We start from the raw sequence: 17,705 nt of genomic DNA on the forward strand, positions 1-17,705 counted from the left end.
AAATGTGTAAATAATGTTTTAAGATGAGATAAATGGAAAAAATAATTTGTATTATTTTCCTATTTTCCCACGTTTGCAGACATTTAATTAAGTACCTACAGGTATGTGATTTAATGATAACATAGCAATAGAATCCTCTTCACTTGAGAAACACGAGTTCACCTAAGTATATCTATGTTAATTAAAAGAGGAAGAAGTTTTTATCCAATGAAATAATCTGTTCATTGATAACTTGGTGAGAAGGTAGGTCTAATAATGCAACGAAGTGCATTTTACCCTCATTTAGCGAACTTTCGATTCCGTAGGACTTCACTGAGACATACGGCAGAACAATTGGACTGAAAGTATCATTACCATATTTTAGAAAATTAAAGATTTTTTTTTAATTAGATACCTACCTATTACCCCTACTTGAGTAAAAAATAAATGATTAAATGAAATGAAATTAACCAGCACTAGGTGCCATAGTTCTTTTGATTTTATTTTTCCTATCTATTAAGTAAAATAAAAGTGAAAATATATTTTTAATGTCAGCAATAAAAAGAAATGAATACTTTCCAAGTTGTCTTTTACGCGCAAATCTTATATTCAATCGTACTTAAACCCAGCTTATTGTTTATGCATGATCATGCGATGGAGCTTTTCACCCGTATGTCATTCTCATTGAATGCATTTCTCAACATGAGTGCAGAAAGAGGTTGCTCTCAGTAGACGCCGAGCCTTGGACCTCGGCTGACGCGACATACCTTTGCCTTAAAAAAAAAGGATTGCGAAACGTGTGATCTGTGGTTGTGAGGAACAAGCATGTGAGTTTGAAATTATTCTAATTTTAAAATTCAAATTGAGTTCGATTCTGTTCGATATTTTAAATTATTTTGGGTTAGTTTTCAATTACGGAGTTGACCATTGTTTTATAATGTGAAAGCTTTTGCGTTTACTTTTCATTTTAATCAATGGTGTGGTAAAAAACCGTGACCTAATTATTGTATGGGATAGGTGTTAAGGTAGGTCCGTTATATTTCTATGTAGCTTTCAAAAATATTAAAGTTTGAAATCACAATTTTAACTGACTTAAACGCAAAAATTCTACCCTCACTCTGAATTTTGTACTAAGTTATGCTTATTAGTCATAATGATTGAAACTTTGATTTAAAAACCACTTGTAGGATTAGGAATATTCGATATAAATAATGAGGTCATAAACTTTTCAATATGATCTGGTTTTTTGTAACTGAAAACATGCTGTTACACTTTCTTTTGCTACCATTGTTTCGCTCATGTTTTTAGTTAAACTCAGTTAATAGAAATTATAATCAAGTTCATAAGAAAAAACTTTCAAGAGGTATTTACGTGCACCTGATAGGTACATTAACACTCATAAAATGGTATAAATATACTATGATTATATAGAAAAAAAAATACAGCCGAATTGAGAACCTCCTCCTTTTTTTGAAGTCGGTTGACAAGATACGACGCATCATATCTAGAAGAATGACTTTTATAAAGATAAAGCTGTTTTAACGTAGGTAAAACTTTATATTTCCGACTATTATATTTTAATTCAATAAAACTAAATATTTAATTCCATAGGTATATTTTATCATTTATACACTACTTTTTAAATAAATATGTACTTAATTCAGTTCATCCTTTTCCGACTGGTCAGATTTTTAATCTTACTTATCTCTAAATCTAAGATAATAATCGGTATTTTATCTTTTCGAATTTGAAACATTAACAATCAACGTACCTAATGATGATTTTGAGAAGGTCAGATAGGCATTCGCTCCATGTAAAACACTGGTACTCAGCTGCATCCTGTTAGGCTGGAAGCCGACCCCAACGTAGTTGAGAAAAGGCTAGGCAGATGATGAACAATCGTTGACGTAGTTTCTACTATTGATGCAAATCACACGTATATTTCAATCGTACACCTGCGTAATACATATCATGATGAACTTAGAACAATAAACATATTATACTTACTTATATATGTTACATACATACATATTTATATGTAGATACATAAAGGTCTCTGCACACAGCGGGCGCGGCGCGGCGGGACGGGACGGCGGCGACGTGACACAATGTACTAGATCGTTGCATCGCATCGCGCCGAGCGGGACGGCTCTGTGTGATGTCGTCCGTAATATCTAGTACATTACAACTGCTCAGCGTCGCGTCGCCGTCCCTTCCCGCCGCGCCGCGCCCGCTGTGTGCAGAGACCATTAAGGTAGCTGCTTCTTCGGGCGTGGTAACATAATATATGTATGACTCATTATCGCGATTTGTATAAATTGATATAATTGTATGATTACATATGTAAACGTTTAAAATTCTAAATTATACTTCTAAGATACATGAGAATTAGAATGTTATAGGTAAGTGTTATACCTTGTTTTGGAAAGCACGTTAAACTGTTGGTTCCCGACTGTCATTTGGAAATCTTTGGCGTTCATTACGGGTAAAAGCTAGGAAGTCTGACAACCAGTTTTTTCGTCATAAATCGGGTTGCACAAATTAAGGAGGTTGGATAGACAGTCGCTCCACATGTCACACTGGTACTCAGATACATCCTCTTAGACTGAAACTGACCCAACATAGTTGGGAAAAGGCTAGGCAGATGATCACAACACTATCAATGTAGTGAAAATTCAAGGTTATGAAGTCGATGAATGAAACAGCTGTTCAACAATATTTTTTTATGAACTTTAGACTATTTTGTAGTCGGTCTAAAGTTCACGTAACTAATGGATCTTACCTTCGTCTAAATTCTAAAATAATGTGATATTAATCAATTTCGAAACTGATTTCAATGCTATAAATCAAAATGAGGCTATATTTATTGCAATCTTTATTATAACACAGATTTATAGTTTATCATTGTTTTTCGGCACTAAACAATACTAATAAAACCGTGATGGTTCCGTACCAATATTTATAATACGATGACAAAAAATACGTCTCTTGAACGGGAGTCACCTAAAATAATAATTTTATTTCAATTTTAAGTACTTAGATACTTACTTGGTATAGCGACATCTTTGAAAATATCAGTTATCTAACAGTTAGACGGACATTAGTAGTTAGTCAGTCTTAATTAATCTTAGTCTTAGTAAATAGTTCTACCTCTAACTACGGAACCCTAAACCAAAGTTTCACATGCAACATCCGAATTATGATCATAAAAACAAGGTCAGTAATTTTATTGTTCAAGAGAACATTTCTTAATCACAGTAATTTGGTATTTTTTCCATCTGTCACGTATTAAAGCATGTGCACATTACATTACATTTTATAGCGATTGCGATGCTTCAAAAACTATCTAAACATTTCTCACGATTGTAATAAATTATATTCAAGGTAAAAAACTGCTGGCTTAAGAAGGAACATGATGGGTTTTAGCCAGTAAGAGTCTGACACTCCCTCACGTTGCTGGCCGACAGCGGGATGCCCCCATATGATGATTTCCCTTAAAAAAAGGTTACAATGAGAGGTTTTCTTGACAATAAATAGCTAGTAGTGTGGCACAGGATTTACTTCACTTGAGAGAAGCGTGTTATACCTACTGCACTAATGTTACATAGTGTTCACAATACCATGATAATTGCAACAAAAAGCATAGGTTAGTTCTCGCCAAACTTTATGTCGTTTTGAGCAACTCTAAAACTGCTTAACCCCAATTTGATATTCCGGTTTCATCGTATGTATAATTTTAGAGTAAGTTAATAACCCTCAAAATAGCTAGTCACCACTTGTTACTCAAGTTAGTAGTACTTGCTTCACTTGACAACCATTTAACTACATAGCAACTTCACTTTCGTAACTTAGGCTGTGACAAACTTGAAACTCCACAGTTTGACATTTTAGAAGACAATATTGTTTAGAAAACTTCGTCTAAATCAGCCCTTATTGCTCACCAGTGTTTTCTAAAAGACAGTCTTTAATCCTTCCATAGCATTGTTTCTTAGTTTGTAGAAGGGAATAGCGCAAAAATCTCCTCAGTAACAAATTCTTCTTTTGGCGTCCTCATGATTTTCATGAAAATTGGCAGTGATATAGCATTATTGCTACCAATTTTCATGTTAATGGTCCATTTATCAAGGAATACTAAACTATACTTTTAATCCAAGCGCGCGACGTAGTTTTCATTAAACGTGGACGATACACGGAACCAAATTTTTTGTATCATAAATCAATATATAACCTTTAGACTATAACGGTTTTTAAAAATAAAACTGATCAAAACCCCCCCTCCTACGTTCTTTACCAAATAAAGCATGGGTAAGCTCAATGTCAGTTGGACACTCAACAGTCAAGGCTACCTATTGCTTAATGTTAGTAGATTTGGCTAACAGTATGTGTAGGTCAATGCAGATCTCAGTTTCGAAAGGCTATATTTTATGATTTCGAAAAGTTATAGACGATTATTGAAAGTTTCTAAAAGGTCCGCAAGAATTTTTAAAAGTAGTCTGACTATTTTGTTTGGTAATAGAGGAGCTAGTCTAGTGGCTAATTAACAGCCACAGGATTATAAAACAGATATATCTGCCTAGCCTTTGCCCAACTATATCTATAGGGGTCTAGTCTAACAGGATGCAGATGAGTGCCAGTGTTTCAAATGGAGCTACTGTCCATCAATCCAGTTACAAGGCCAACCCGATTTCTTTAAGCTGTGCCCTATAGGGTCCATATTGTCACCAATCAAAATGTACCTCCTATTACAACATAATGGAATGCCTAATTGTTGGAAGTTTTGGCTTCTTACTACCCGAAACGATTGCCAAAGATGTTTAAATGGCAGCTAGAACCCAATTTAACGTGTCTTCCGAAATACGGATTAACTCGTCATACGATGGTCTCACACGCGACAAGTGTACCTAAGTTGCTTCATCTTATAACTTATAACCGATTGACCCAAGCTGCTGTTACTTATCCTATCAGGTCCCGATAAGATGCATATTCATAATTTATCATTCATTAATATTAATTTTAAAGGTTCCTTTTATTGTCATGCACGATTTACAAAACAGCTGAATAAATAAATATGCTAAAATGTTTAATACCACAAGGTCATGCTCATAGTAGTCTTTGCGAGGTCAAAAATGTTTACCAACAAAATGAAACACGGAAAACCAATTTATGTTTTCAAATGTGTACAAATCATCCTTATTTATAAATATTGTATTTATATGTCTTAATTTATTTTTTTGATCGCTAAGGATGATGGGTAAAATTGGCCGGTATATCCAATAAAAACGATTCGCATATCAAATGATAGCTTATACCCTAAGCTTCATTTTTTATTATGGGCAAAACATTGTAAACCACCGGAGAACGAAGATATGACACTTGATAGCATAGGACAGCCTAAGGACTTGAACCACTTCATTTTGTATGGGAGGGATGTTTAAGTACATTATTATTGTCAATAATTGTCAGAACGAGTCGCAGAAGGTGTCTGTGCCCATATTTTCCAAGTTTATTGAAAAAAAAAAGATTATTTAGCATTTAGTATTTACAACGTATGGTGTACGTATTCCGCCGTTCTGGTGAGTCTAACCGGCATAACCAATGAAAACCATTTGCATATCAAATGATAGCTCATATCCTAAGCTTCATTTTTTATTATGGGCAAAACATTGTGAACCACCGGAGAACGATGATATGACACTTGGTAGCGTAGGACAGCGTATGGACTTGAAACCCTTCATTTTGTATGGGAGAGATGTTTAAGTGCCATTATTATTGTCCATATTAGTCAGGGCGTATCACACAAGGTGTCTGTGCCCATATTTTCCAAGGTTATAAAAAAGATTATTTAGCAGGTATTACCTATTTACAACGTATGGTGTACGTACTCCACCGTTCTGGTGGCTCTAACCGGCATAACCAATAAAAACAATTCGCATATCAAATGATAGCTGATACCCTAAGTTTTATTTTTTATTATGGGCAAAACATTGTAAACCACCGGAGAACGAAGATATGACACTTGATAGCATAGGACAGCCTAAGGACTTGAACCACTTCATTTTGTATGGGAGGGATGTTTAAGTGCATTATATTATTGTCAATAATTGTCAGAACGAGTCGCAGAAGGTGTCTGTGCCCATATTTTTCAAGTTTATTGAAAAAAAAAAGATTATATCAAATGATAGCTAAATGATAGCATATCCTAAGCTTCATTTTTTATTATGGGCAAAACATTGTGAACCACCGGAGAACGAAGATATGACACTTGGTAGCGTGGCACAGCGTATGGACTTGAAACACTTCATTTTGTATGGGAGAGATGTTTAAGTGCCATTATTATTGCCAATATCAGTCAGGACGTATCACAGAAGGTGCATGTGTCCATATTAAAAAAAATACAGGCAGCATTCACAACATAAGGTGTACGTATTCCGCCGTTTCAGTGAGTCTAACCGGCATAACCAATAATATCCATTTGCACATCAAATGATAGCTTATACCCTAAACTTCAATTTTTGTTATGGGTGGAACATTGTTAACCACTGGGGAAGGAATATATCAGTCCTGTAAGCCTACGACTGCCTATGGAATTATACCACTTTGGCACGTATGGTATATAAAGAAAACCTACCTATCTTCTTATTATAAATAACGTAGCTTTTCCACCACTGAAAGATTTTTCAAATCAGTTCAGTCAAGTCCGTAGCCCATTTCATGCAAATACTTGTCGTGAGTACTTGCATGACATCATCTAATGGCCAGGATAATACATCTTGCTTTGAAATATAATCCTATGGAATTGGAGGTGTGTTGGCATCAAGCTATCATCATCAATGACTGTCGACTGTCCTGGCTAACAAGCCTGATGTGCCATATGATGAGAACTCTGTGAAAGCTGATAAACAACTTAAATAACTTTAGTCTAAGAATACTGATTAAACCCCTCATTTATCTTTGCGGACCTGACCACCCGTGCGGTTTTTTTAATATATTATTATATTCAAAGATAGAGTGATTGAAGAGGTAGGTTTGTATGTGTAATAACATCCGTTAAATAGTGAGTAAATTCTGTTTTCCCGTGCGAAGCTGGGGTGGGTCGCTACTTTTCTAATAACTCGACAACCCAAGGCCGACTATCCTGGTGCCGCAGAACGAGGAAATGCTATCTCCAATAATGGAAATAGTATACGGTGGTAGAAGTAAAAGTTTTTATGTTTTGTTTTGCTATTAAAACAATTATGCGTAGTTAAGACCGATTTTTATTGATAGTCTACCCTAGGCTTATTTAAAAAAGTGATAAGTTGACGAAAATACATCATACAATGAATTTTTCTAGTATGGATTTTATTTTAAACAAAAAAAAATCGGTGCAAAAAGTATAACTCTTTTGTGCCCGACTGTACTTATTTCCGGTAGATTCTTGACATGAACCGTTTTATTTCAGTAACTATAGGGTATAAGCAATAATATAATATTCATTAGAACTTTATTGGTTATCAGGCCAGGGTTCATACAAAATTGCCCATCATCCTTTGTACCGTAAGGCTCTGAAACTACTGATTCGATATGAAAAATTCTTACACTGTTGGGAAGCTAAACCATCCGTGATCAATATTGGCTACATTTTCTCCAGATACTTACAGGAAAAAGTTCCCCCAAGACTCGGGTGAAACCGCGGCAAACAGCTAGTTTGCGATAAACTGTGTCTATTTAGCCCGGCAAGTGTTCCACAGCCAGTTACGTTGCACTCTGCTAAAGAACAGTTAAGTGCATTTACCCCGATGCACTAACCAGCTTAACCGGCGATGCAACTGCATTCAACTGCACTCGAAAATAATATTGAAAATGTGAGAGAAAACAATTATTAGGTAAACAACACCTTTTTGTGTTTAACTGAAAGAAGAAAGAAAGATGATTAATTGACATAACACAATACTAACACAAATAGGGGAAAAGTAAATAAAAAAGAAATAAGTGTGCCTATAGTTCGGCCATTCAGAGAATGCGTTCCTGACACGTCGCGATTGAACTGACGACGTAACTTTGCAATGGCGTTGCAGTTACGATAAAAATATTTTTGCTGGTTGTTTACCGTTTTAACAATTGAGGAGCATTAAAACAACATTATTATATCAATAATCAATGAATGTTATTACGTCGTCAGTTCAATCGCGACGTGTCAGGAACGCATTCTCTGAATGGCCGAACTATAATACACCTAGTTTTCAGGGTTTTTTCAGACAGCTATTGGCATACGCTGGTTTTCAACTGTTATAATTATACAAATTAAATTAATAATTGTTTTTTTGGTTGCACAAAAGTTCTACCTTATTGCGTTTTTAACTTGGTAGAATTAGAATCTTTTAGACCGAATCCATACAGTTTGTAAATATAGGATGTGTTCATATATTTATGACCATCAATGTAGTCTCTTATGATTTACACCTTACAAGGTTAGGTTGCTTTTACAGAAAATGTAAACAGACCATGTACTCGTAGGTATGAAGAAAATGCATGTATTTCAAATGCATCAAATATTGTCCGAAATCACAGCTGATTATTACAAAGCTGAAAGAAAAGTTAGATTCATTGTTTGAATGAGTTAATGGCAGGAATAATCGATAAATGGCTTATTTAATATTGAAACATATATTTTCACATAGTTCTTTATATTAACGAGTTGTACAATACAACCGTTTTCAGCTTTATTATCAGCTTAAAGACTATATTGGATGCATTTGATATTTTGCAAGATATCAATGTCACCTAATTCATACTTCTTATAAATGAATACTTATGTATAAACGATTCTAGACAATAGATAGGTAATGGCAGTTTATTAATAAGAACTAACCACAGTGGAAACTTCGTAGGAAATTAAAGTAATTTCATACTATTAGTTACGGCTAAAACACGTAAATACAATGACAGCTTTCTTTTTATTTTCACCATTGAAAACACGTGGTTTTCAGTGACATTGCGAAAACCAATGATTTCTTAAAGTTTATTAATACTTAATTTAAAGATTTTCTTTTGTCCTTATCGAGTGAGCTGCAGAGTTAATCAGCTGACAAGTTCAGTGAGTAGTGTCAGAGTTATCTCAAATCCGCCTGTCGACTTTTTTGGACTGAAAGATTCTAAAACCCACGATCAGCTATCCAGCCGGTATCCAATCGGATATTTTTTTTCTTGAATTCACAATTTTAACTGTCAACCAATTATTATCAGGCTGCCTAGTTTAGTCTGCAATGTGCGTAGGTTCCATGTAGGTTCTAACACTAGTAAATTGACATTGTACACTCGTCATTAAAATCTAGAAGAACTCTTCACTCGTGTGTTCAAAACGTCAGTAGATAATAACGAACATACATAATGGAAAACAAAACATATTATATTAAGTACTTACTAACAACTATTCAAATGGGTACCTAAGTGTTTAACAACATCGTTTATTGGAAAACATACCTAATGATCATTTGTTCAAGGTCGGGAATGCTTTGTTAAAACATTAAAGTTCACAAGAGTTTAGAAGAACATATGAACATCTTAGTAAGTATAATGGGGTTTTTTTACTCGACCATAGATAGAAAAGGTCATGTTTTTGGGTAACTTTGAGTATTGGTATTCTGCTATGAATAGACATCGAATGCGGATGTAAAAGGTAGCCTACCTACATATGTGCTTGTTCTTGGAAACAGCCATAACTTCGTTTCAAATAGCTACCCACTATTATCTATCGCATTTTAATTTACTACCTATTTTGTAAGCGAAATAAAAGTGTAGAAAGTAAAGTTCAATGAAATAGGGTAGGCGAGGCAGCTTAGTGAACCAAAAAAAAATCGTCTTTCCTTACGCGTCCAACTTATTTCGTAAAAATGTTTCCTAAAAGTCGTTTCTGATGAATTGATTCCTGTGATATCAATTTATGAGCATCATAACTTTAGCCATACTAAAACTACATTATGTTCCGACTATACATATAATTAAAATTATTGTAAAAGATTCCGTTCATCATTTATACATTACAGTGATATAATTAATATGTTAGACAAACTAACATATTAATTATATCACACACACATATTAATTATATCACACATTTATATTGATATGTTTAACTGCCTCGTTGGTCTAGCTGTCGCAAGTGCGGCTGCTGAACCCGAGGTCTCGGGTTCGATTCCCGAGTCGGGCCGAAATCGCTTTGTGGGTTTTAGAAGACTTTCACATAGCAGCCCGGAGCCTGGAAGGTGGTGATTGATTCACCCGTGCATCGGAGAGCACGTGAATGTCGGTCCTGCGCCTGATCTCTTTCCGGTCGTGTCGGATTGCCGTCCCATCGGGCTATGAGAGTGTAGGAATAGGGAGTGCACCTGTGTCTGCGCAAATGCTCGTGCACTATAATATATCTTGCGTAGTTGGCTAATCTCCTTACATGAGAACAGCCGCCGTAGCCGATAATCGGCTAGGAGGACATCATCATCATGTTAGACAAATGACGTCACGAAAAACATTTTTATATAAAAAAAAAACATAAGCAGGTGTAATACTATCATTATGGGCTATTAATCGGATAAAACTATGTAGCACTTTTATAGCTGCTATTCAACATAAGCACAATAATTTTGAAATCACATCATTAAATATATTAGGTACAAAGGCAGTCTGATTAATGGTTTTTCCAGGTATCTTTTATATTACGACTTAGTATTAATCTGCTATTGTTGTCTTTTAAACAATAAATTGCCATGTATACCACGATTATCCCTGAACCACTATAGAAATATACCCACTTACCACGAGGCACCCACCTCCCGAGCAAGGCTACTAACCCTGCTCTAGCGACTCCACTCTGGATGGCCAACGAAGGCAAGCCAGAGGCGGGAGACCTATGACCTATGACCTATGACCTATGTCATTATTATTGCTTTCTTTGATTTAAGAATAAAGGTTATGGCACATTATAGCGGCACCGCAACAGCACGGCTCCACACCAGCATTTAAGTTGTCATTCAATTTAGAGCATTAAATCGTGTATATTATAATATATTTCGTAATGCCAATATGAAAAAGCCAACGGCGAGCAGTCAGCGTGCTTGCCACTTCCACACAACTCGACTCGCCGCCCGCGTGCTGCAAGCGAGCGGTCCTCATGCGTACAGCGCGCCGACGGCGTGCTAATTGCGCGCCGACTCCGAGTCGGCAGCGAAACAACGTCATTACGTCGTGTTCAATCATAATCATCTTAAAATAATATTGAGTTTGCGGTGACAGCAAGCTTACACCTCGCGGCCGGCGCGCGGCCGGCGCGCTCACGGCGAGCGGACAGCGCGTGGTTGGCGCGCTGGCAGCTACCCGTAGTTTTAATTCGAGGCGACGCCGTGCTGCAGCCGTGCTGTTGCGGTGCTGCTATAATGTGCCACAAGCTTAATTTTGTTGAACGAAAACACGTTCAGTTTCATACGACAGATTATGTACCCAGTAACTTTAACTAAAGTTCAACAGTTTGTTTATTTATATTCAGAACTAGCAGTTGTTTCACCACTGCCCGTACCGGGATAAAATATAGTCTATGTTACTAGGGAAGAGTAGCTTTCCAACAGTGAAAGATATTTTCAATTTGGTTCAGTAGTTTTCTAGCCTTTAAGACACAAACAAAAAAGTGTTTTCCCTTTATTAAATTGGTATATGTAGATGACAAAAGCATGAACCTACATACTTAGTTGCTTATTATATAATGCAATTGCCTATGCAAGCACATATTTCATTCAATTGTTTTATAATCTCCTATCATAAAAGTTGCTTTAACAATTGTGTGAATAAAAATAGAACAATGGGTTGATCTCAAGAACGAAACTTTAATATATCATTCACGTACAAATTGCAACAATAATAATTAATCTAGAATCTAGATAGTAGGGCTCTCTGTATTTTGTATCACAACTCTTAATACCCTTAATATCACAAAACTGGTATTACATTCTCCGATCAAATTTTGTCACTCACACGATTTTTGATCACTCTTACTTACTCTTCAATTAAAACCAGCTTCGACCCGTGGTTTTACCCGCATCCCGAGAGAACTACATCCCACAACTGAGTGGGGATAAAAAGTATCCTATTTCCTTCCTACGGGTCTATGCCTGTGTAGCTTCAGCCATTCTTGAAACATTAATAGTGTAACTAACACGTTGTTCTTTAATAAAAACCCACATTAGACAGACCAGTATTTCCAAATGTCACAAGAATCTTTAACCTGGTATCATATCTACATCCATTCTCATCATCAGCCTATCGCAGTCCACTGCTGGACATAGGCCTCTCCAAGTGCACGCCACTGAGATCGATTTTCGGCTTCTCGCATCCAGCTCCTGCCAGCCGTCTTGCGCAAGTCATCACTCCACCGTGCCTGAGGACGTCCTACACTACGTTTGCCGAGGCGTGGTCTCCACTCTAGAACTCGTTTACCCCGACGGTTATCGGTTCTTCGGCTAATATGGCCAGCCCACTGCCACTTCAGCTTGCTGATTCGGTGGGCTATGTCGATGACCTTGGTTCTCTGACGGATTACCTCATTTCTGATTACCTACATCCATTATCGAAACCAAATATTTTTGCTTTTTCCGGACTATTTAGTAGAAGGTTTATGTGAAGTTTGCACAAAATCGGTCGAGCGGTTACTCATTTATCACATTTGTTGTAACAAAATGGTGGACTTCATACAAAGCGAAGCACGTACCGTGGGCCACTAGCTGTCTATATACTCATAGTTGGAAAGACCATTTGAAGGATAGACAAGAAGTTATCCTCCAAAATATGAGCACAATCATAGTTGTAACAGAATTGCAACAGTCGTTGCAACACGCGTGTCGATGTTAGCCGCAAACATTGTCAGTGACCTTAGTCTGGCAGACGGTTGAGCAAGCGGAGGAACGGATATGTTCATAGTTGCGATCGATTGCTAATCCTGTGTTGTAGTATGAAATATTACGTCTGCGAATTTTTTTTCTTCTTTCACGCAAGAACTACTGCATGTATTATGATGAACTTTTAGTAATACCTATGACTTTCAGCCGCGCAGGCATTCCTTCCCGTACCTAAACAAAATATAGCCTTTGTAATTTAGGGATAGTCTGGTTTCTAAACAGTGAAAGAATTTTTCTATTCTGTTCTGTAGTTTTGAAAGCTGTTTACATAGTGTGGATACTTACATCAGAATAATATACATAGGAATATGCTACTTTTATCCGTGTGCGGGAAGCAGTTCCCAAGGGAAACAAGTAAAACCGCCACAGTACAGAACCACCGACATAAACTAGTTAATTATATTCTCTTAATATCTTAGAAAAGCACAAAAGGTTTTAAAGGAAGTAGAGATAGACATTCAACTTAGAGAGAACCTCATCATTCAGCATTTGTCTTAAAATACTCATCCCCATATTTTTAGTTCCAGACAAAACTATGAAACTAAAACAAGAACTATTGATCCAGCCATCTGGCGAGGTTTGGAAGAACATCAGGATCGAGCTGAAGGAGGACGTGGCGACGAGGGACAGGGATGTGGCTCTCATAAGGGAGTGGCTCAAGAAGCAGCCGCATCTGCCTGATAATTGGGGTATGTGGATGTTTCAGGTTTTATGCGACTGGTGTATTGACTGCTGAATTAAGATTTAAAATCAGATATAGGGACTTCTACAACCTTTTCACATTGGTGATGGAGAACCGAGCGATGAATTCGCCAGTGTGAATAGGCTGTAAATATTACTTCTCATAAAAAAATTACAGTCTAAACTTTGAGAAACTTTGCTCGTTAAGTAACTGTTTTGTATATGACAAAAACAAGCAAAACGCAGTTAATTCGTTTAAAAATAAACACAATGTCTGATACCACATCCAACCGTTCCCTTACTACCTAGAGGTACAAAACGCAGAGCTAATAGTATAGAAATAACTTGGTAGAACTCTTATATCCAGTCAAATTATATCGCTTTAAACATTAACCACATATTTTTATTCTCCATTCCAGAAGTCCCACCCATTATGACCTTCCTCCGCGGCAGCAGTTTCTCCCTGGAGAAGTGCAAGAGGAAGCTGGACATGTACTTCACCATGAGAGCCGCCTGCCCAGAGTTCTTCACCAAACGTGATGCCACCAGACCTGACCTTGATGATATCATGACCAACAAAATGTAAGAGATTCCATATAATACTGATGAGTATTAATAAAGTGAGTTTCATACTGATGAGTATTAATAAAGTGTTGGGTAATTCAGAGACGCAAGCGAAGCAGAGCTCGTGGTATTCTAGCATCATCAAATCATCCTGAGCGTGTCAGATCACCGTTTCTGCTCCTTTCCCGTTTAAACGGTGTTCATACCTAAAACTCTCAAAATATAATAATTATTCGAAATATTTTGTCTGTTTCAGTCAAGGCCCTCCACTGCCGGGAGTTACACCAAATGGCAGAAGAGTGACTATTTGCAGAGGTAAGGATTTGTACCTTATCCGATTTTCATCTTTGATAAAAAATAGCCCACCCAAAGTTTGATTTCAGTAAATGGTCCCTCTAATATTTCTTCAAGCAATGGCATACCATTAAGGTTTATTTATTTCTCATCATCCTCTTCAGAAATATTACTATTTCTTTTCTCCTCAAGTTCCGACTCTTAACCTCAACCCGTTTGATTTCGTTTCCAGGAGTACACCCAGACCTGAACTCGCAGCAGATCACAGACACTCTGAAGCTGGCTCTCATGATAGGAGATGTTCGTCTCACAGAAGAAAGAGAAGGAGTGGCGGGAGATATATACATACTGGATGCGGCTATACTGGGGCCAAGCATGCTGGCTAAATTGTCTGCCGCTACTATTAAGAAGTTCATGATCTGTGTTCAGGTGAGTGAGTAATAAAGAGAGATGACATGAGAATGAATGGTGACAGCTGTGTAAGTAATAGACGCATCTGTAAGGGAGTTAAGCATGTTGGCAGGAGTATTTTTCACCTCTGTCAAGTTCATTATTATATGTTCACTATTCAGTAAAAGCTTTAACAGTGCCAGCAGCCAGAATCTCAGAACAATATTCATAACTCCTAGAGATAAAGCCGTATCTGCCATAACAGATGTTGATATTTTAATTTAGGCAGGCTGTCGAAAGAAAATATGATCTCTAATTTGAACAAAATATATATTTTCAGGAAGCGTATCCAATCAAGCTGAAAGAAGTCCACATCATCAACACGTCGCCGCTGGTCGAGCGATTTGTGAACTTCGTCAAACCTTTCCTCAAGGAGAAGATCAGGAAACGGGTAAGTTTGTCATGTCATATCTAACTCATTCCTTTCAACATTCAAGAGCTAGGTCGAGGATCACCTTCCGCGAAATTCAATTATTATAGTAAGTCAGGGTTTCGATTTGTTCTGACAAATCCCATCTGTCTCTGAAGACACGTCAAACGGTCAAATGTGGTAAAAGGCATTCTTTTCAAATCCTTCAATCGATATTCTGATTCATCCTGTACCTAATGTTTTTGCTTTCTCCTCAGATCTACATTCACAAGGACGTGAAGGGCTTGTACAAGTATATACCTCAGGAGATGTTGCCCACCGAGTACGGCGGACAGTGTGGCGACATGGCTACACTACAAGGTAATTGTTTACTTTTTACACTTACTCAATTTTTACGTACAGGCAAAGGGTTGAGAAGGACAGGCAGGCAGGCATTCTATATTTTGCACCATTTAAGGCGACGAATTGGTCAACAATAATTCCATAACCGGCACGTGCAACTAAGGCGCCAAAAGGGGTCGGAGCGTCTGAGCGGGGCGAGGATAACAATACGCGCGCTAGCTTATAACTAAAAGTCGTAAGCGACAAAATGGTTTTGTAATTTTATTATTTAGAAATGATAATTTGATAAAAATTCCTTCTACAATTTTAAAGAGTATGTATATACTCAACTACTAAAAAAGTTAAGAGGCTTAAATCGGTCCCGTTTGCCCATAATATGTGAATCTCTTTTTAAAAAGAGGTATGTTTGATATATTTTTCTCTGTTATAAAAGTTACCTAATCATGTTTCTACGTCTAACAAAATAAGGTTTATATCATGAACTTTCAGGTAACCAAGTTGTATTTTGATCCGTTTTGTATTTACTGAGAAAAATTGAGATCCTTGGCGCCAAAACTTCCAATTCGTCCTCTTAACTATAACGATAACCATGTGAAATTATTGTCGGTTGGTCAAATCGGCCATTTGACTATGTATTTGGATTTATTTGGTGAATTTGGTTATTCTTTTTTCAAGGATTTTCAGGGGAAAATACAGCGCAAAATGCATATTTACATATTTTACGGAAGATGATGATGCTGAATTGGACCTATTCGGCATATTTTTTTTGTTGTCTTGTGTTTATGTTTATTTTCCTTACTTCCTGATTTCTTTTTTTTATAAAATAATATCAATTTAATACACCTCCTTATTATCTTCTTCCTTCAGAACAATGGAAGCTGAAACTCCAAGAGTACCGCGACTGGTTCAAGCGACAGGACAGCATCACCGCCAACGAGTCTCTCCGGCCCGGCAGACCCACCAACTATGACGAGTTGTTCGGTATCGATGGCTCGTTCAGACAACTGTCCATCGATTAGTTGGTAATCGATTTATATTGTAATCGATGAATGCGGTAGATTGATAATATAGTGGCAATTTTATGAAAAGTTAACTTGCTTAGTACTTTTTGATCAATGTAAATGTAATATATATGTAAGTGCTGTTAAAAGTGCTCTATAAAAAATATAAATTACTGAGTTGCTCAAATTTTCCAGTTTGAGTGGCTATGTTTCTGTAGTGTTTGCTTAAAATATTATCCACTAGTCTGAAAGCTCAAAGTACTTTCACACTAGCGGATTTTTCGCGTTGCCACATACGCACGAAATCAAAGAATTATCGGGAACCGGCGCGGAGGGAAAGACTTTCTGCCGCGAGGAATGTGTCGTGCGTAGAAAAATCGAGCGGATAATCCGCCAGTGTGAAAGAGCTGCATTATATTGTCAATCTAACGTTATAAATAGAATATTGTTGTATACTTATGACATTAGATTGAGTACAGGGTGAAGAAATATTTCGTTGCTGTTGTCCTGTGATTGAGTACAGGGTGAAGAAATATTTCGTTGGTGTTGTCCTGTGGTAGGTAGGTAATTTTGTCTCTATTTGCTTAGTGTTAGTGGTAGAAAATTATAATTTTAGTATGTGATCTGTGATTCACTGGTTTTTACATATGTTTTGTTATAATTTGTAGAAAAATTAACAGAAAAAATCATCATTATTATAACAATTGAAAATGTTTATAAATTTTAGTGAGAAAATTAAATTTATCAAAATGAAACCTTTTGTGCTTGGACCCTATAACTATATATATTTTCTAAGTAGTGTATTTAGAATGTTAGTAGTGTATTTAGAATGTTAAGTATTTTAGAATTTAGGTAAATCGATAATTTTAACATCAGACTCAAAGATCGGTGTAATAAAAAAATAAAATGATCAAAAAGCTATTAAACAAAAATTACACTGTTGAATAAAATATATATTTTTTGTATTAATTAATATTGTTTTTAGATTTATATAATTCTGAAAGAAGCTAGCATAAAATGCAATAACTGTGGTATGTAAAATAGATGTCTCGATTTTTTATATATTGTTTTATTTTAGAATCCTTGTATTTATTTACAACCCCG

General features: G+C 36.4%; 1 protein-coding gene across 1 annotated transcript; it reads left to right on the forward strand.

The window, feature by feature from the left end:
* The first annotated feature begins 674 nt into the window (after nt 1-674).
* On the forward strand, nt 675-17,661 carry LOC124639270 (alpha-tocopherol transfer protein-like). Its single transcript, XM_047176534.1, has 8 exons — nt 675-806; nt 13,421-13,588; nt 14,000-14,162; nt 14,401-14,459; nt 14,671-14,867; nt 15,169-15,279; nt 15,516-15,618; nt 16,468-17,661. The coding sequence occupies exons 2-8, from the start codon at nt 13,435-13,437 to the stop codon at nt 16,617-16,619; spliced, it is 939 nt and encodes a 312-aa protein (XP_047032490.1). The 5' UTR covers nt 675-806; nt 13,421-13,434; the 3' UTR covers nt 16,620-17,661.
* Nucleotides 17,662-17,705: the final 44 nt, after the last annotated feature.

Source organism: Helicoverpa zea, chromosome 19, assembly GCF_022581195.2.
Source record: "Helicoverpa zea isolate HzStark_Cry1AcR chromosome 19, ilHelZeax1.1, whole genome shotgun sequence".
NCBI classification, from domain to species: Eukaryota; Metazoa; Arthropoda; class Insecta; order Lepidoptera; family Noctuidae; genus Helicoverpa; species Helicoverpa zea.